Consider the following 20,681-nt stretch of genomic DNA (forward strand, 5'->3'; position numbering starts at 1 on the left):
TCTTTCCAAAGAACTGTTTGTCCTTTGTCACATAGCATCTATTGTAATGTAAAGATATTTTCAAGAAAAACTGCATTTTAACAGCAAGAATTATATTGTTGTGAAACAAAATTTAGATATCACTTGGCAAAAACTAATATAACCATTTCAGCATGAATACAGATTTTAAACTAAGAGTGAAAATAGATAACAGTACACCAAAATCTTAAACTGATACAGTGTCATACCATGAAATGTTAAATATTTTGGCAAACCAATACTTTCCTGAGTCATGGTGTGGCAGGCAATTGCAGTAGTACGATTTTACTGGTGAGTACACATTCAGCCTATGGCCTAATCAGCAGGTTTCCCTGATTACAAAGAAAACATAGTTAACAGCTAAGCAGATAATATTTTGGATACAAAATACAAGTTTTGGTTTTTAAAATAATTTGTCTAGATTTAGAAGGTAGAGGGTTAGAAAGTTGTACACACATCCAGTTGGAGAGGAGTAATCACTAAGAAGTCATTGCCAAGCAATCATTGTTTCTTATTTTTGTGAGAAAACAGTTATAAAGCAGGGAATGAGTTGGCATTAACTTAAAGAAAATCTCCCATCCATAGTGTATACTTACATTCCTTATCGGACACATGTTTAGCTGTGAAGCAGAGTAAGAGGAAAGTGCACAAAAATGCGAGCTGATAGGAGTCAGAGAGCTTAAGAAATACCTAGATAAGGACCAACTATACAGCCACCCTATACTCTTCCACCTTCCCTTGGGTTTATTTCTCTGCTTCCCAAATGAGATGTGCCTGTGAAATAGATATCTTCATGCTTCTTGAAAATGTCAATACAAGTTTAGTCAAATTATTTCTCTTCTTGCTTATAAAAATTGTCTGGAATTTCCTTGTGGAAATAGCCAGTCATTCTTAACTATTAGCAGACTCTCAGATATTTGTCTCCCTTTTAGTATAGAATGATTACAGCAGACTGACATTTTCAAAACAAGTTTCACTTGAAAAGTACAAGTATCCCCCAAAATGTATACAGTATAAAATGTTTCTGGTCTTGAGAATCCCAATCAAAGCAGTAAACCAGAGCCTCTAGGCTCGCTGTCCTGAAGAAACAGTGTCCTCTTCTTGGATGGGTGCAACTTTACTTAGCTTCTGGTTCCTAGAAGAAAGGTATTCTCAGAGTTGGGGCAAGGCGCAAGTGGTAGAACATCCGCCTAGTAAGTGTGAGGCCCTTAGTTCAAACCCTGCCAATTACAAAAAGCATTTTCACCCTGCCACATGAAAAGCATCTTCTTGAGAATCTTGTCTTGGCCTAAGTAAGGTTTCAAGGCCCTTGGATGTGTGGCTCAAACCTCTCACGTGCCTGTGGGCCTTTGTGGCTCAGATAAGGAGACACACTGTTTTAGGCAATGATAAAGAATGATCAAGGCCCAGATTCCAAATCTTTTCACAGAACTTCATGGGTACCTTTTATCATATGTTTTTTGGTAGATCAGGAATTACCAGATTATCTGGTCTGTCAGTCTTGTCTCAGAAATTCCTGTAAACTCATCAGGCAATTTGAGTTGCTCATCAGCTGGTAAAACCTTATGTTGTTACTCTGAGCTGATACTCTACCAAAGGACTTACCTTTGTTAGTAATCTGGCTTTTTCTTAGAGAAGTGAGCAACTTTTATGATTTTTTAAATATATTAATGGTTCCATTTTAGCTTTTGTAGACTCTTAAGTATCTGAGGGCCACATTTATCTAGAGAGTTCTGGTTACTGTCACCACTACACCAAGGCAGTAATTTTACTTACATGTTCTATTATAGATCCACAGTTTAACCATTCAACAACCAGTTGAGCTGGATGTGGTGCACACCTATAATCTCAGCACTTGGGAGGCTGAGACAGGAGGATTTCGAGTTCCAGGCCAGCTTGAGCTACATAGTGAGACCATGTCTTAAAAAAAAAAAAAAACAAACCAAAAACACTGGCCAAGTGCCAGTAGCTCACACCTATAGTCCTAGCTACCTAGTTACTCAGAAAGCAGAGATCTGGAATGTCACAGTTCAACGCCAGCCTGAACAAAAAAAAAATGTCTCAAAAAATACCCAACACACACACACACACACACACACACACAAAAGGGGTCGGTGGAGTGTCTCAAGTGGTAGAGCACTTGCCTACAAACATGAGGCCCTGAGTTCAAACAAACATACACAAGAAACCATAAAACAACCAGTTGAGAGTATGAGTGCCAGGCCCCATGCTAGGTGAAAGGGTTGCAGTGCCTGACTCCAAATAGAGCCTAAGGAGGCAGATACTACTATTAATATAAGTGCTATGACCAGATGTGGTAGTCACTGTTGCTGTGATACAATACCTGAGAAAATCAACTTAAAGATTTATTTTAACTCATAATTAATAGACTTCAGTTCATGGTTGGCTCCATTGCTTTGGCCTGATAGGAGGCAGAACAATGTGGAAGAAGCAACTTCGTGACCAGGAGCAAGAGAGGAAGACAGCAGGGATAAGATATGCCCTTCCAAGGACCCTGTGATCTACTTCCTCCACTAGGCCCCACTCTCATGATCCAACTACCTTGCAACAGTACCACCAGCTGGGGACAAGCCTTCAACACAAGAGCCTTTGGAGGGAACACTTCCTATCTAAGCCATAACACCAGATAAACAGAGTACTACAAGAGCATTTCTGGGAGATGAGAGCCAAGCCTCAACATGAAGGAAAAGAGAAAGCCAGGCAAAATCCAGGGAGCAGTGTTCTAGGCTGTGACAGTATACTCAAGGGCCCAGAGACAAGAGGGTTTGGAATTTGCAAACTGCAAATTGTAGACTGAGATATGGGGTAGAAAGCATAGCAATAGATGGGTCAAGACAGACCAGATAGTAAAGATCATTGAACCTGGCCTTGATCCCGAGCACAGTAGAGAGCCACTGCCAAGACGGTGCAGTGCAAGAAGGTACAGGGGAACTGGTGGAGTGGCTCAAGTGGTAAAGTGCCTGCCTAGCAAGCATGAGGCCCTGAGTTCAAACCCAGTACAGCCAAAAAAAAAGTGCAGTGTTTTGGAGGCCTTGCTCACACACCAGTGTAGAAAGTAGATGTGGGGGGAGAGGGAGGAATGAATCCTGAGGCCAACAATATACTAGCCCCATAATGCTTTTTTTATATGCCCAACAGTCCTATTTCCCTTTATTTTTACTGATACAAAGGCAGGAAAATAAGGGAAAGTACCCAAACCGGGTCAGGGGGAACATGTGGTCTTGCAGATCATCTCATGGGGAATAGGTGATCTAACTCCACCCAGAACTGCCTCAAAACACCCCTTTGAAATAGAATTTTAACTTGACCCAAACAGGTGTGTGCATAAGGGCCTCTAATTATAGCCCAATGAATGTAGAATATAATAAGACGCATCTCATTACAGAGCGAATTCACATGTGCTGTCAATCTGCAGTCACCAAAACCCACTCCTGAGTACCACCCAAATCTCCCCTTGCTCACCCATTGTAGTGTATAAATACACATCCAAACCAAGGCACTGGCACTCTTGAGCTACGTGTGCTTGCTCTTAAGCCACCTCACCAGAGCCCACCCCCTCACTTCCTTGGAAAGTATACGCTCCTGCTTTCACCCTCAGTAAAACTTTGCTGCTGCTTTGTGCAATCTGTGTGTCTTCATTTAATTCTTTATTGCAGACACCAAGGGTCTGAGATCTTCTGGACCAGGGACTTCTGAGACCACTCACCAGTAACAATACTGTTAAACTCTCATCCATAAGGCTGACTTTGTTCCTCTCATTATTGTTTGGATGGCAAGCCTAGGGCTGGTCTCTGGGTCCCAGATAATAGACTGAGTCCTGCCAAACAAACTGAGAAGGCTGCTCCACAGATGCTGACACCATACTGCTTCCTGTTGAGCTGTTTTTACACTACAGTGCTTGTCCACTTATAGCTGTCCTCTAATCCTATGTTGGCCAGCCTGCCTCTGTGCACTCGGTGTGCTCTTGATCCCACCCCTCCCCCAGGTTTCCAGTTGCTAAACTTGTTGCGTTTTCACATTGGAGTATCGTCAAGTGGAATTGCCTTCTTAATCTCTTTCCTTGACAACGTATTCTGGAGTCTGGAGTTGGGGTACAGACAGTGCTAAAGACTGAGATGTGCTAGGCAAATGCCCCCAGCCCTGAGCTGCCTGCTCTTCAAATTGGTTTGTCAGTCTCCTTTCAGTCTGAAGTTTCAGCCCATTATCTGACTTGTTCTTAATAAAAGGTTTCTAATGTCAAGAGAGAGAGAGAGAGAGAGTTGGTAGAAGCTGTGGTCTTCTGTGAGAAACTAGATTGGACAGTGGATTTTTTTTGACTCCTTGCAACAATGAAATTCTGAAGCACAGCTTATATTCCTTTTGTGAAGTTTGTAATTGTTGAAGTCAGCATCCTGTATGTCACTATTAAGGACTCTCTTCTTGTTAATGAAGAATGTTAATGACCTCCTTGTATAAATCAGGAATTCTTAACCTTTTTGGTGTCACAGACCTTTCTGGCAATCCTGTGAAGTCTATGGACCTTTCTCAGAATAGTGTTTACAAATGCATAAAACTAAATAGGAAGGATTCAAAGGAAAGTAATTATATTTATTTTTATTTATATTTTTATATATTTACTGCATATTATATATACAATATTTTCAAAAATGTGTGTTCTAGTAATGTATGAGCTTTATTCCCACAAAATATGATCAAGTGATAGTTATAGAATTCTATAATTTCAAAAGAATTCCAAAGTAATATTTTGAAATAACTAGTATCTAATCCACCTAAGTGTGTGTGGTTTCTATGGGTGATGAAGTCACAGGTACCTGCTGATGATACTGTGGAGTGTTGCTGGCATTCATAATTGAAGGAAATGCTATATTTTAGTGAGGAACTGGTGAAAAGAATTTTAAAAATTTTTTTGAAGAAGCTAGGGGAAAGTAGTTAATTTTTTTTCCCATCCAAGTTCACCAAACCCCTGGTTTAGGGATTGGCTGATTTTGTCTTGCTGTTCTACTAGTAAATTATTTTTGTTTTCTTGTTCAATTCTAAATTATTTGGGCTTATTTTACTGCTTCTGTGTGCTTTTTAAACTTGAATCGTTTTTGCAATGTTAGAACAGCAATAATGATGGCTTGGGAGGAAAGAAACCAGCAATTGATTGGAAATGAAAGGCTTCAACAAACACTCTTGATAATGCTACTTTAAGTGTCGTTGTCAATGGAGCTCCGAATCTGTTGATTTCAGAATGCTGAAGTGTGTGAACTTTAATAAAATGTGGATCGTCCTCATTATGCAACATGATAATGCTGTCTTACGAAAGTGTCTCCTCACATCAGTCACAATGGGGATCATTTGTGCAAAACCCTTCACAGTGGCCTTCCGGACCTCCTTAATGGATCCTTCTAACATCTCTCTAGAATGGGGCTTATGTTTCCTCTTTACAGTTGAGGAACCTGCCTTGGAGAGGTGGAATCGCAGGGTTGTAGAAGGTCTTGGGAGGCCGGATCAGTGCTGCAGCAGGGACTGAGCCTCTCCCACAGGCAGGGCAGACATGGCTCTCAGCCTCAAGTCCCATCTAACCGTGGTGACCACTTAGTATTGCCCAGCTGGGCCCGAGCCTGAGAAGCAGTCCCAGCCCTCAAGACCATGTCTCTGGAACTGGAAATGACCAAACATCCAGAAACAATTCCGCCCTCAGAGGGTGCACTTATTCCACTCTCCCAACAGTCTTCAGATGAAGAAACTGAGGCTTAGAGAGACTGTGACTTGCCACCTTAGGTAGATATTAATTTGGCAGTCAGGATGAAAGCCCAGGTCTGTCTAACTCAAGCTGGGATGTCTGATGCCATGTCCAGTGACTCTTAAGTACTACAAAAAGAAGGAAAGAAAAAAGTATTAAACCAGGCATGGTGGTTTACACCTATAATCCCAGCCACTGAGAAGGCAGACACTGGGAGGATAGTGGTTTGAAGCTAGCCTGGGTAAAAAGTTCATTAGACCCCATCTCAATAAACAAGCTGGGCATGGTAGGAGGCATCTGTACCAGCTATGAGGGAGGCATAGGTAGGAGAATTGAGAGATCCTACCTGAAAAATAACTAAAACAAAAAGGGCTGGAGATGTGGCTCAAGCGATAGAGGGCCTGCCTAGTGAACACAAGGCAAGGCCTGAATTCAAACCCCAGGACTGTCTCCCACTGTGGAAAAAGAAGGAGATGGAGCTTCGGGAAGACAGGGAAAGGTAAAAGAAGGGGTAGGAGGGAGCATCACAGAAGGCTTCATGGAGTGTGATTTTTTTACCTGGTCTGAACAAGGAAGAATGATAGATTTAGAAAGGGAAATCACCCTCAGCAAGTGACAAGCCACAGACTGGGAGATTTATAAGACATTATTCAAATCCAGCATAAAGAAATCCATAGACAGCCACTTGCTCTGGGCACAGAGGTCCTGATGGGGATGTTATATTCCAGAACTTCGAGGTCATCTACTGACGCCACCCCAGCCCCTGCTCCCACATCAGCATGGACAGTAGCAACAACCCCTGTGGCCTGTCTGACAGCTTTGTGGTCTTAAGTGAGTCTTTGCACAGTGTCAGTAAACTCTACCTGGAGTTCACCTCTATAAGCTTCACATCACCATGTTTGAGCTGTTCTGAGAGATGGCCCATGGAAGGCAGTCCCAGAAACAACTGCAGTCCCTGGGGTGAGGCAGGCCTGCCCCTCTCAGCTCACCTGCTGACTTCCCCTTTCCAAGCCAGCTACCTGGAGGAGGGGACCCAGCTGGGGCTGGGCCACCAGGGTGCACCTCTGGGCCCCAGCTATGGGTAGAAGCCACCTTGCATGTCCCATGTAACGTACCATTGTTGTGTGATGATGAGTGCGTGCAGTGCAGTCCCAATAAAAGTGTGGTCCTGCAGAACAAAACCAGAAATCCTTAATAAGAAAAAAAAAACCACTCATTGAAAAATGGGCAACGTGGGAGCTCTTCATGGTGGCACACACCTGCAATTCTAGCACTGACGAGGCAGAGGCAGAAGGATGGAGAGTTCAAGGCCAGCCTGAGTTTCATAGTGAGACTCTATCTCAGAAAAACAAAAGAAAAAAAGAGGAGTAATGTGTATGAACAAGCAATCTCCAGGGAGGAAACCTGTATGACCAATGTAGTTTTTCTCTCTCCTTGCTGGTGCTGGGTTTGAACTCAGGGGTTTATGTTTACAAGGCAGGCACTCTACCAGTTGAGCCACACCCCCAACTCTTTTTACTCAGCTTATTATGGAGATAGGGTCTCTCTTTTTGCCCAAGCTGACCTGGATCACAGTCCTACTTTATGCTTCCCATCATTGCTGGGATGGCAAGTGTATTCCACTATACCCAGAATTTTTTTTTTCTGATGAGGTGGAGTCTTGCAAACTTTTTTCTTTTTGTGGCAGGGGGAGAGCCGGGGCTGGCCTGGAATCATAGTCCTCCCAATCTCAGCCTCCCAAGTAGTTAGGATTGATTACAGGTGTGAGCCATTTCTCCTGGTTTGACCATGCATTTTCAAAGGGCTGATTGGAGAGTAAAGTGGGCCAGGGTTTTTCAAACTTCCTGTGCATTCGGATCTCTTGAGGATCTTGGAAAAATGCAGGTTGTGGATTTGCAGACCTGAGCTTCTGAATCTCTAGCTGGCTCCCTAGCACTGTTGACTGTGGATCCTGCTGGTCCCCAGTCCATGGTTTTTTGGGTTTTTTTTTTTTTTTGGCAGTACTGGAGTTTGAACTCGGGGCCTCACACTTGCTAGGCAGGCACTCTACCACTTGAGCCACTCCGCCAGCTCAACAGTCCACACTTCTGAGTAGCGAGGTCGTGGGCAAGGGATGACTGTGGGTTTTTTAGCCAGCCAGGTCTGAATTTTGACTCTGCCACTTTCCAGCTGTGAGCCTTGGGCAACTAATTTAATGTCTCTGTGCCTCAGTTTCCTCATTTTACCTCAGCTGTAAAATGATGGTAACAGTCCCCATCTCCTGTGATTGTGGACACCAAACGGGTTAGTATACACAAAGCATGCAGTACGGCACATAGCAAAACTAAGTACTCAAAAAGTGTTAGTAATAGTGGTAGCAGCAGGAATAACTAGAGAAGTGAAAATTAAACCACGTCCTGTTTCACACGTCCCAGACTGGCAGGTGTCAGGAAACTGGACGATTTCAAGGGCGGTGGAGACAGGAACTCTCACATGCTGCTAATGGGAGTGCAGGTTTTTACAGCCACCTTGAGCTGTTTGACAGTGCCTGGGAAAGTTGAGATGCCCCACACAGTGGCTGTTTGTGGAGTGTGTATGTGTGTGTGTGTGTGTGTGTGTGTAAAAGTAGGAGACAGAAGGACACTAAAATATTATCTATGGAAATTTTTTTTAATTGCCAAAGGATTGGGATGCAGTTCAGTTGTATACTACTTGCCTAGCATGCATGAGGCCCTTGGTTTTATCTCTGGCACTATGAAAAATAATAATAAAACTATCATAAGGGTATTGTTTTAAAGGGAGGGATTATTTATTTTGGCTCAGGGTTTCAGAGTTGTCAATCCACCATGGCAGCAAGGGCGTGGTGGAATAGAGCAGGTCACATCATGGCATCCAGGAAGCAGAGAAAGGGGATACACTGTTTCCATGCCTATGCACACAGAGTAATGATATTAAAAATCAGTCACTGGAGTCAGACATAGCATATTCAGGAATCGACTCTGGATATGGGGGGAGGAATATTGGGGAGATTACTTATTGTGTGGCTTTGGGCTAGTTGCTTAACCTCTCTGAGCACAGTTTCCTCATGTGAGTTGTTGTGAGGGTCAAGTGTGAGGCTGGGCACACGGTTGCTGGAGTAGTGCCTAGAGCATAGTAACTGCTCAATAAACAATCACTGTCCTCCCTTCCCCCCATCCTTCCATCCTCCCATCATCCCTCCCTTCCTCCCTCCCATCCTCCCATCCTCTCCTCCTCCCACCCTCCCCTCCTGCCCTCCTCCCTCCCTCAGGAAGTTCAGGAATTGAAGCACCATCTGGCTAGGACCCCCAACTGCCCTTACCACAAGGGTTCTTGGTGACAGCTGAGCCCTGGAGAGAGGCACAGGCATACAGGGCCAAGGGAAGGGGCGTTTCCCACCCTCACAAGAATTCTTATCAAGGAACACTAAGGAATCAGAGCCAAGGGAGGCCAGAGGCTGAAGGGCATGAGTTGGTCCAGGAGTGACAAATAATCACTGTGCATGTTTCACTAGCTACTCATAGGCCTGGCCAGGGAACCCTTCTGAGCCCATGTGCTACACAGCCTCTCCTAGTCAATCACAGTTGGCATGCAGCTGGGAGTTTGGCATGCCCAACCCCCTCAGTCTTTTCCATCCTAGAGCACAGGAGCCTGTCTTGCAACTGCCAGCCCTGGCCTTTCTCACCACTGCAGGCCAGTGGTGCCAGGAAGGAACACCTGCCAACAGCTGTCAGCTAATGGCTGGCAGGAATGGGGATAAGGACCCCAGTCCCCTCAGCTACCAGTGGGCACCTTGGAGGCGTGTCTTCCCCCCAGCATCCCTGAGCACCCCAGCAGGATCCAATTCCACTCACCTAGTGGGAACTGGCTTGATAACACCTGTTATCAGAGCCTTCCCTTCCTGTCTTAACTTGACTCACTCCTGACCAGGTTGCCTGGGATTGTTCCTGGTTACATTCTACTTGTCCTCCTTTATTGTGGGGGGAGGCTTGAACTCAGGGCCTCCCACTTGCTGGGCAGTGCTCTACCACTTGAGCTATGCGCCAGCCCTTTCTGCTTCAGTTATTTTTCAGATAGGAGCTTGTGCTTTGGCACAGGCCAGCTTCAGACAAAGATCCTTCTATCTCCCCCTCTGGAACAGCTGAGATTACAGGCACATGGAATCTCCATGCCCAACTTTACTTGGCTTCTATTCTTGCCTTAGGGTCTGATGCTGGGGAGCCCTAAACTAAAACAGCCCTTGATCTAGTCTATCCCTTTATTTTATAGACGTGAAGAGAAATGACCTTCCCCACCTGAAGCCATTGACAAGGTCCTAATTAGAACCCTGTTCTCTCTTCCTAGGCTTTAGCTCTTCCCAGCATCACTTGCTGCCTCCTGCAGGCTGCCCCTGGTCTGCCCATCCTCCTGGACCCCATGGATGCAGAATTTTATTTCCCAGTGTGAAAGAAATGGCTGATCACAAGGAAGAAAACCTATGGGCACGAGAGCAGCTTACAGTGGGACTCCAGCTGGAGCTCTAACTCATTTCTGGAGGGGAACACTGCTGCTCGCTCAGTGTGGGTCATGGGACCAGCCCCTTCAGCTTCCAAGACTTGGTTTCCCTGGCAGGGCCCTCTGGGTGAGTGGAAGTGTTGTTCAGGTAACCAGCTGACTCCCAGCTCCCAGCACCATCTAAGGACAAACAAAAATACACGACACGCCAAGCCCTGTTGGCTCAGGCCTATAATCCTAGCTACTCAGGAGGCAGAGATCCAGGAGGATTGCAGTTCAAAGCCAACCTGGGCAAATAGTTCCTTGAGACCCTATCTCAAAAAACCCTTAAAAAAAAAATAGGGCTGGTGGAGTGGCTCAAGGCGAAGGCCCTGAGTTCAAGCCCCAATACCCCAAAAAGAAAAAAAAAATGCACATCACCATGTTTTTAAAGACAATAATTCAAAATTATATTTGCTTTACAGCTTTAGTGGAAAATGCTTTCAACCTGGATTATCTGTTTAATTGAACAGAAGAACATTAGTGAGGAAAAGAGCTGTGCTTTCTCACCACAGAAATTCAATTCTGGGTACTTCTGCCTGCAGTGTCCTGCAGCCTTATTGTCAAGGAGGAGAGAGCATGTGCCAAATCCCTGGGTTCAAGTCTCATGCCTCCCACCTGCTGTATGACTTGAGGTACAGGTGCACTTTCTCCTCTCTTCATCTGTAAAATAGGGATGAGTGTTCCTGGGGTGCTACTGTCTGAAGGCAGCATGGGAAAAGGCCTGGCACGAGCAGGGCACCTCTGCCTTTTCCTCTGCCAGGGAGCAGAGGTGGGGACTGCAAGGAGGGTGCGGCCTGGGGCGAGGCCTCCTGCCACCCTCCTCCACGCTGCCCCTGGTGACAAAGCGGGAAACCTGCAACAAGTTCTCTGCACTCTGCCTCAGCTCTTAAAGATGGGTGCCGGAGCCATGAACAAGATCTTCCCCCAGGTAACTGCTGCCCGGAGCTGGCTCTGACCTGGGGAGGCAAACCCTGGGATGAGGAGGGGGCAGTGGGGGCAGGATGTATAAGCCCCACCTGCCCTGGGGGCTGGAGACCAGTGGAGCAATGATCAACGTTAAGAGGAGGTGGCACACCCATTTGCCAAGCATACAGTAGAGGAAAAGGCACCCAGCAGGGGCACCCACCACCAGGTGGAAGTGTGGAAACTTGAAGCAGGCAGAATGAGTTTTGGGGCACACCCTTGCTGGGCATGAGGGACCAGTGGTCCCACCTAAGGCTCTCGGTGACCCATTATGAAAACCCCACCTCAGGCTTGGCCTCACCTCTCCTAAGCCCACCCTGGCTCTTCTCTCTTGGGCAGGGGGACATGGAGGGCAACACTGCTGCCGGAAGGAAAGCCCATCCTGGAGAGGAAGGTAAGGACGGAGGGCTGGGCCAGGCACTATGGGCCCCCAGAGGGCTGCATTGAAGCCAGCACAAAGCCACAGAGAGGGCCCACAGCAACCTCTGTCCCTCTGACCCCCACCCCATGTTGATAGTGTCTGCTCTCTGCTTCCTGGCCAGCTGTGCTGACAGCCATTTCTTAATAGGATTGGTCAGTCTCTCCATGTACCAGCATGTATACTTACTGCATGCTGGGAACCTTCCAGCACTGTATCCACCACCCGTGACATGGAGAAAAGGGCCTCGGAGCCAGATCCCTGACTCAGTGAATGACCTGGGCAATTCTCTACCTCTGAGGGATGAAGTGCCAGGGGCACACACCGAGCACCTATGATGTGCCACTGACTCCTATGTGACCAGGACTGTTGTCTTCACCTTCATGAAATAGGGGGAGAGAGGGAGGGTGGGACTCCTGCACTGAGCATCTCCTGAGAGCCCTGTCTTGGCCCGAATTTGCTCCGTGGGGAAGCAAACTGGAGAGGTAGATGAGAATAAGGGTGAAAAAGGATCTGCCCCAACCACGCACCTGGCACTGCAGCTCTCTTTCAACCCTCAGGGAAGCTTTGAGGGAGGGGTGCAGGTGCAGGGTTGTTACTGGCAATAGCAGATGAGGCAGCTGAGGTAAGAGAGGTTGGGTAACCAGGTCAAGGTCACACGGCTGGGGAGGTGGGAGGGTTCAAATTCAAACTGAGTTCTCTCTGATTGCAAAGCCCCTAAGTCTTCTTTGCCTCACGTTGCTAGTTGTTTATTTTCAAGTCCTGGATGATGCTGGAGGTGCTAGTGAAACCAATAGCTTCCTTTTCTCCATCTGTCCAGGGTGAGGTGATGGCACCTAAGGGGTTTCTGGCTTTGGGGTGTGGCACCTTCACCTGTATGAGAGCCTCGCTCATCCTGTAAGTCTCCCCAGGACCTCACTGTGTGCACGCCTGGGCTGCACAAATATTTGATGAGCCTTGCTTGGCTGACCAAGCTTCACGCCCAGCTTCACGCTGTCTCCAAAGTTACCTGAGTTTACTTTGTGATTGCTGGCAAGGGAGCAGACTGGGGCTCTGGGAATTATTGGTTTCAGGTGTGCACTGTGCCTCTGGTCATGCTACTATTGTCTCCTGTCCCAATACATCACATCACATGCCATCCTTGCCACCCTCTGCCTGGGGTGTCTGCCCTTTGCACCCTCGCTCCCTCCCTTGCCTGTGGAAATCACCCAAGCTCCTGAGACCCCCGCCCCGCCCCGACCCGGGCAGGTCCATCACAGCCCCTTGCCCATGCCTTCCCATCCACTCTTAACACCTGACATCAGACACCTGCAGGTCTCCCTGGCAAGTGCCTCTGGAAAGGTGAGTGGATTGAAATGATCAGAACTGACCCAAATTGAGGGCCTTCCCCACATTTCCTACATCTCTGGGCCAGCATATTCTCTAAGTACTCACAAATCCCAGAAGGGCGCCTGCCTCTGAGCTGGACCTGGGGTCTCAGGGATGAATCAGATCTGCTCCTGCCCCTTTCTCTGTGGCTGGACAGGACAGAGTCCACATCCTCCTTCCCGTGTGTCCACATCTTGCACTCTAAGTGCAATTGCAAACTTTCAGAGAGCAAGAACCAGAGCCACAGCTCCTTTTGTACGCTCAACAGAGCAGGGTGCACAAAAGGTCCCCAGTAAAGCTTTCTTTCATTGCTTTGCAAGAGAGAATTAAAGAAGCAAAATATAATTTTAAGAGCGCAGGGACATCACCTGTCACTATTTCCACAGTGCCTACAAGAGAGCTTGGCACATGATAGGTGCTCAGAAAACAGTAAGAGCAGCTCACACTTAGCACCTACTATGTCCATGTGCTGTCTTAGTACACTAACTCAAAAATCTAGCCCTCTCAGCTACTCTAGGGTAGCTATTATGTCTCTACTTTCCACTTGATGAAACTGAGGCATGGGAAAGTGAGGTCCTCACTCAGTGTAGCCCAGCTGGGAGGCAGTGGAGCTGGGGTTCAAGCAGCCTCCTGGCTCCAGAATAGACAGCTGGCTGCAATCATGGAAAGTGCATGGGTTCTGTCATCAAACAGGTGCAAGCTTACTTCCCAGCTCTTTTGGGAGGACCTGGACCCTTGCCCCTTGGAGCCTCAGTTTCATCACTAATGGAAATAAAGAGCTATTTTGAAAAGAAAAATAATAGCTATGAAAGGCTTGTTGCCATCTCTGTCTCATGGTAGGGGCTAGATACACAGGTATCTGTCTCTCCCTGCATCCTGAAGAGGCCACCTGGGCTGGTAGGAGGGCAAAGGCTGTTGGGCAGACAGGCCAGGGATGACACTTGTGTATGTGTGGTGGGGGCACAGACAGAAGTCAGAGCAGCAAGCATGGAAGGCTTAGGAGCCCCTTCCAGGGAAGCCCTCCCTGCCCTGGGAGAGGCTGCTTACAGCCAGCAAGGGGTGAGGGGATCCCTGGCCCCCCCTTCACTGTGCTTATGTGTCCCCTCTCAACAGGCTGTGGTCCCTTCTGCTGTTCCCGTCGTGGGGCCTGCCTCTCAGCCTTTGTACTGCTGCTCCTGGCAATGCTTACTGCACTCCTTGTCCTGGTGGCCATCCTTGGATTCCCATCCTGCACACCAGGTCAGGATGAGCAAGAGAGGGTGGGTCAGACCTGGGAAGGGAGCAGGCACAGATAGATGGGGAGCTCTGACCTTGTGTGGCCTCTCCACAAGGTGACTTTTGAATGATTCCTTAAGCTGCAAACACAATGCAGGTACTTACACACACCCTGATACACAAGTTCTGAGCCTCCGTTTGCACATCTGTGACACGAGTTACTGAGAAGTCTTAGTCACCAATTCCAGGAGTCCTTCCCTGACCCCCAGATTGGGTTAAGAGCCTTGTCTCAGCTCCCACAGCCCCCAGGCACCTCTGGCCGCTCAGGATGCATCCTGGCAAACAGCTCAACCCAGCCCTTGAGGAGCTATTTGGAAAGCAATGGGGGCTTGATCCAATAAGCACAGTGGGCAGGGCAATGGCGGTGGGGTGGGGTCTGGAACAGGCGCTCTGACCCAATCTGAGACTCAGGATGAACACCTCAGGGAAGTGAAAGGGACTTGAGGTGAGAAGGGAAAATGGAGTTAGTGAAGAGTGTCAGGAAAAGCATCCCAAGCATGGGGAACAGCTTCTGTGGAGTCCCTGGGGTGGGAGGAAGTATGACGAGGAGGGACTGCAAGAAGACCAGTAGACATACAGTGGGTGGAGCCAGGTGCCCAAGGCCTCAGAGGCTGCACTAGGGAGGTTGGTCACAATCCAGGAGCCACAGGAAGGGGATTGTCCCATCCCTTCCCTCACCTTTCTGAGAAATGGATCTGTAGCCAGGAAGGGCTGGTGGAGGGAACAAGGTGGTAAGGGGTAAAAATGCATAGCCCTCCTTCTGCCTGTGCAAGAGTGGGAGGTGCAGTCGTGTGCCTGTGTGTGCACGTGTCTTACACCCATGCGTGTGCAGGTGTCTGTGTGAATGCACGTCTGTATGCCTGTGTGTGCCTATACACATAGGTGTGGATGTGTGTGTGAACGTATGTCAATGTGAGCGTGTCTGTGTGTACACCTGTGTGTGATGGTGTGTGCCCCTTTCACACTAGCTGAGGCACTTCAGGAACTGAGCCATGGCTCACACATGTGCACAGATGCACACACAACAAACTTGTTGCCGTCCCAGTTAGCACCCTGGTACACATGCAGTCTGTGGAGCCAGGGTGACCTCCCGCCTCACCTGCCAGTTACCTTCTAATTCTTTGAAGGCAGCCCTAGGGGTGGGTGTCCCACCCCTTCCCCTAGTAGGAGGCTAATAATGACTGTTCCACCTCAAAGGGGTGTTTGAGGAAACCATAGACTAAAGACACGCAAGTACTTTGCAGACCATCAAGATGTGCTCAGATGGAAGGAATTGTGACATCTGCTTCCCCAGATAGCTCAAACATACTTGCTTCTGATGAGTTCACATGGTGCCAAGAGCCACCATTCCCACCACATCGTTGGCCCGGAGTGTCACCCTCAGAGCTTGCTGGGAGACTGGAGATGAGTTTCAGTACATACCAGCACAGTCCTGACCTGCAGAGACTGTGTTCTGCGCCTATCTGGAGAAGTTCTTTTTCAGCCCTGGGGGGGGGGTGTCCCCCTTTTAGACAAAGAACCTAAGGCTAGAGAGATCAGGTCACCTGCCCAAGGTCATGCAGCAGCAGGCAGCAGAGCCTGTCATTGGGTCCAGGACATCTCAGCTCAGAGCGGGCTGGGGAACCTGGGCAGGTTTGACCCCTGAGCACTCAGGTGCTGCCCTTGTGAGCACCACCTTGACCCTCAGGGACCTCCCCTGCCCATGCAGGGGCCCAAGCCTGTGTGACGCCAACCAACAGGACAGGCTTCTTGTGCCACGACCAGAGGAGTTGCATCCCTGCCCACAGAGTGTGCGATGGCATTCACACCTGTCCCCATGGCGAGGACGAGGATGAGAGCTTGTGCCGTGAGTACCCACTCGTCCATATCCCTGCTCTGGACAGGCCTCCCAGGAGTCACCCCACTTCTGCTCTCCCTGCAGCTCTATTGAAGACCTGCCATTCTGGGTATTGCAGGGTCCCCATGTCCCCATGCCTTTGATGATATGGTACCTTCAGCCAGGAATGCCTGTCTGCACCCTGTCCTGGCCAACCACACACATCTGTCCCCCTGCAGGAGATGTGCCCCAGAGCCTCCTCAGCTTCCTTGTGGCCCACTGTGGAGACCCAGCCTCCTGGATCTACTCAGACCAAAAGTGTGATGGGATCAACAACTGTGGGGACTGCTCGGATGAACTGAGCCCAGGTGAGGGGCCCAGTGCAGGCTGGGCCAGAGCAGGTGACCAGGTAGGTGCTGGAGGGTGGAGGCTGACCAGGGAATCTCTGAGGCTTCCCGTGTGCCCTCCTTGCCTCCTGGGAAGTTTTCTACTCTGGCTTGAACACCGCCAGGGTGGGTACTCAGCATCCCTCTGATGGCACCTCCTGAAGGCTCATGGGAGCATGGGGGTAACTGATCTTCAGGGCACAGAAGGGGACACTGGAGCCCAGAGGGCATGTACGGAGTATACATACTGCCCAACTGCTATCAAAACTGAGGTTTCTCTCATCTCTGTAAAGTAAGACCCCTCTGTGAGAAACTCCAGAAGGAGAAAAGACGATGACAGGAAGAGAGCTTGGATAGAAATTCAGGCCTCCTGATGCCAAGTCTGGAGTCCTACTCCACAGTTTCCTTTAAATCCTTTCCTGAGTGTTCAATCAACAAGCTCTGTTGAAGCAGGTCCTGTGTCAGATTCTGGTGGGGGACAGTTAGGAGCCAGGCACACCCACCTCCAGCAGTCACATCATTCTGATGTGAGGAATCAGAGAGACTTCTCAAAAGAGGCAGCATTCGAGCAGGCCTTTGAGAACAGAACGGTGTTGACAAGCAGGGTTGGTGAGCAAGGAGGAATGCTGGAAGCCAGGCACGGAGCAAGGGGACAGACATTGTGAGGCACTCTCTGAGACTCCTAGGTGTTGGTGGGGTCAGGGAGGAAGAGGGGGGTGATGGGGGAGACAATATGCACCATTAATATCTGAGCACTGCCTTTCTTCTTTTACTTAGTGACCTTGAGCAGATGAGGAACTGAGGCACAGAGTGACTGAGATCACACAGCCTATGAGTTGTGGAGTCTCAATTCTCTCTGCTGCAGAAAAATCAGGAATACAGTCAACCCACACCAGATGGGGTGGAGCTATGGGGAGCTATGGCAGGTTTCAGAACTAGGGAGTGCCCTGGTGCATGGGGCAGTCAAGGACCAGCAGCTGCTTTTCTGTTGGCTCTTGTCTCCCTAGTGACTGTGTGCCCGCCCTGTGGCCCTGGGTGGTGGCACTGCCCTTCAACTGTCTTCAAGTACTGCGACTGTATCCCGAGGACTCTGTGTGGGGACCATGTGCAGCACTGCTCTGACTGGTCTGATGAATACTCCTGTCCTGGACCCTGAGTGGGCCACCCAGGCCATTGTGACAGGCTGGTTGGCGTGGCACTGATAACCCTTCACATCAAGTTCTAGACCGTGAGGGCCGGAAGGAACCTATGAAACCATCCCTCGCGATCTACACTTTATCTCTAACTAGGAATTGCCTCCCCTCCTTTCAAGTTGCTCAACCTCTGCTTTAATGTCGCCAGCGACAGGAAGCTCGCTACCATGTTTAGGCAGCTTCTAACGATGAGGAGATTTTAGACCTGTCTTTGGGGCCGCACAGAGGAAATGAGCTCTTCTGCTCCAAGACAGGCTCTTGGATGCTATCTTTCACCCCTTGGAGAGAAGATAAGTTTGGGGCCTAAGTGTTCAGCTGAAAGGTTCAGCCCCCATGTGTGTTGCATAAGTTACACACATGTACATCCTGCCCCTTTGGTACTTAAGGCAGACACTGTGGGGCTTGGAAGCCTTTGCTTGTTTCTCAACCCAGTCACCCCTGCAGGCCAGACAGATTGATCATGTGAGCTTGCACATGAGTCAGGCTGTTTGTCATCTCCTCAGAGGGAAGTGTGTCAGGAGGCTCACAGCTGCAGAACAGAAAATCTGGAAAAAGGGCAGCTAGAGGGGCGCCCTGCCACCCTCTGTGCATCTGCCCCGGACCCCTCCATGCCCTTTTCACCCCATGACCAGCAGGACTCTTACAGAAAGAATTCTATTTTGGTTCTGGAGCTGGAATGAGCATACCTTCTCAGCTTCCCGCACTCAGGCAGGCAAGGGTGGATGTCCCCATCAGACAGATGAGGAAACTGAGGCCCAGGGGATGAAATGACTTGCCAAAGATCGTCAGCAAAGTCAGTGCTAGAGCTGGGACTCAAACATGGCCAATCACACGCCAGCCCCAAGGCCTTTCTAGCTACCAGTGTGACCAGACTTTGGGTGATGCAGCATCTCTGTGGGGCATTAAAGAGGAAGCTTGAAGGACAGAAAGTGTCCCACCCTTATTCTGAAAGAGAGACATGGGATGTGGCCAGCGGTGGGGGGACGGGTTCTGTTGAAGGAGATAAATATATCCCCATGGAAACTAATAAAGTAGGTTTTATACATCAGTGTCAGTCTCTTGTGAGGTTTGGCCTGCAAATGGGCATCAGAGAGACTGCCGAGCTCTGGCTCATTCATTCATTCATTCATTCATCAGTCTCTATGCCAAGCTGTGAGCCGGGTGCCAGGCCCTCAGAGAAAAGGTCTGGGTCATGGCACATGAAGAGTGTTTTACAAGCCACACCTCACATCATCAAGGGGTGAGTGGAAGAGTAGGAAATGCTGGGCCCCAAGCAAGGGCCTCCAGGAGCCTAAGCATGGGAGGAAGGGCTCCTGGAACAGGTGCCTCTGGGGTCCTGCCTGAGGGACCACCAGCCTTGGCTTTCATCCCTTTGGCCAAGTCTCTCTACAACTGCAGCCTGAACAGGAGCGGTGGCTGGTTCTGACCACTGACCCAGGGCGCCTTCTTTCCCAGAGGAGGTGTGGGGCTGACTCTGGAAGCCCAGCAGACCTTCCAGAGGGAGGAGTGGGGAGAGAGCACTCTAGGTTTGGTCCATGTGAACTGAGGCATTGAAGTGTGATAGGGTACAGCTCAGCCAAGGAATATCCAACAAGCCAGAGTGGCTGAAGCATAGGGCAGGGGAAGGAGAAAGGAGGAGAGGAGTTGAGAAAGGGGACAGGAGCTGGATCGTGGAGGCCACAGCATGTCATGCTTCCTCCCAAGGACAGTGTGGTGTTGTGGGGTGGGTAAGCAGAGAAATTGGCCTGATTTTAGAGTGTCTAAAACCTGTTGTTTGGAGACGGGAGGCAGCTTATTGAGGGGTGACTGCCTGCTTAGGGGCAGAGCCAGGTGTGTGGATTGGGAAGCCCAGGCTATTATAGGGACAGTTCACTGTCCTGGGCTGTCTCTGGAGGTCTGGGAAGGGTTACTGACAGAGGTGATGCCTGAGCAGGGCCTTGGAGAAGATGAGCCCCATTGGAACCAGATAAGGGCACCAGGGTGTACGCAGGGCAGGATTGGGCACCAGGTGGAAGGAGGCATGGTGGATACCTGCAGCTGAGGGCTCATGGAGTCCCGCGTGTGTGGCATATGCAAAAGAGCCTGGGATGCTGGCTACAGAGAAGAACCTTGACTGAAGGCTACAGAGAACTGGCAGAGCTTTTCAGCGAGAGGAATACACTCAGTTCCTCCTTATGAGGCAGGGCTGCAAAAAAAGACCCAGGAATAAAGAGCCAGTGCCAGGCTCTCTTTCAGGAAAAGCTGGGATCCAGAATGCAAATGCCAGGTGGGAACAGAAGCTTCATGCAGAAGAAAGGGGGTGCCCTGCACAGTGCTAGCGGCTCTCACGAGTATCAGCAGCCCATGCCGGACACCATGCCAGCCTTCCTCTGGCACATCTCTGTAAATCATTTTCTTGGATCCTCACCCCACTCCAGGAACCTGGCTTGGTTATCTGCCCTCTCCAGAGGCAAAGAGAGAGATGCTTGCTGAGGGCCACACAACTTTTAAGCTGTAGACAGGAGCTGAACTTTGACAGGCCCAAGTCCAGAGCCCACTCCAGCCCTCCTGGTGTCCCTCTCTCCCCCCAGGTCTCCCTAGATTGAGGAGGCTGGAGTCCAGACAGGGGCTGCATCCTGGACACAGGAGGTGGCTGGCTTTGGCAGAAGAATCAGTGTTTGTTCATTTCTTGTTTACTGGTTCTTCCTTTCAAAAATGAGCAGGTGCCATAGCTTCCTCCCAGCCTCCATAAGGCAGCCCAGGAAGACACAGGGCCCAGTGTAGTGGGGCAGGCCCTCCCCCTGGCGCCTGGCAGCAGTGCTGCCTGCAGAGAGAAGCAAGCAGTGAGTGTCAATATTTGCCCTCTCCCAGCCTCCCTGGCCTCAGCTCTGCATAACAGGTTCTTTGCTGTGCAAGCAGGGATGGATTAATGGCATTTAAAGTGGCTCAGGCTTCGTCCCAGGGTTTGGACTGAAAGCTGCTC

General features: G+C 49.3%; 1 protein-coding gene across 4 annotated transcripts; it reads left to right on the top strand.

Moving 5' to 3' along the window:
- The first annotated feature begins 11,144 nt into the window (after positions 1–11,144).
- On the top strand, positions 11,145–18,767 carry Ldlrad1 (low density lipoprotein receptor class A domain containing 1). Of its 4 annotated transcripts, XM_020160528.2 has the most exons (6): positions 11,145–11,228; positions 11,603–11,657; positions 14,163–14,288; positions 16,033–16,170; positions 16,380–16,508; positions 17,534–18,767. In XM_020160528.2, exons 1-6 carry the CDS (start codon positions 11,193–11,195, stop codon positions 17,680–17,682), a joined length of 633 nt encoding a protein of 210 aa, XP_020016117.2. In that variant the 5' UTR covers positions 11,145–11,192; the 3' UTR covers positions 17,683–18,767. The 4 variants fall into 4 exon arrangements, with proteins under 4 accessions (XP_020016117.2, XP_073934044.1, XP_020016120.2 ...); XM_074077943.1 differs by lacking the exon at positions 17,534–18,767 and having other exon boundaries at positions 16,380–17,214; XM_020160531.2 differs by lacking the exons at positions 14,163–14,288; positions 17,534–18,767 and having other exon boundaries at positions 16,064–16,170; positions 16,380–16,618.
- The last annotated feature ends 1,914 nt before the right edge of the window (positions 18,768–20,681 follow it).

Source organism: Castor canadensis, chromosome 7, assembly GCF_047511655.1.
Source record: "Castor canadensis chromosome 7, mCasCan1.hap1v2, whole genome shotgun sequence".
Lineage (NCBI taxonomy): Eukaryota > Metazoa > Chordata > Mammalia > Rodentia > Castoridae > Castor > Castor canadensis.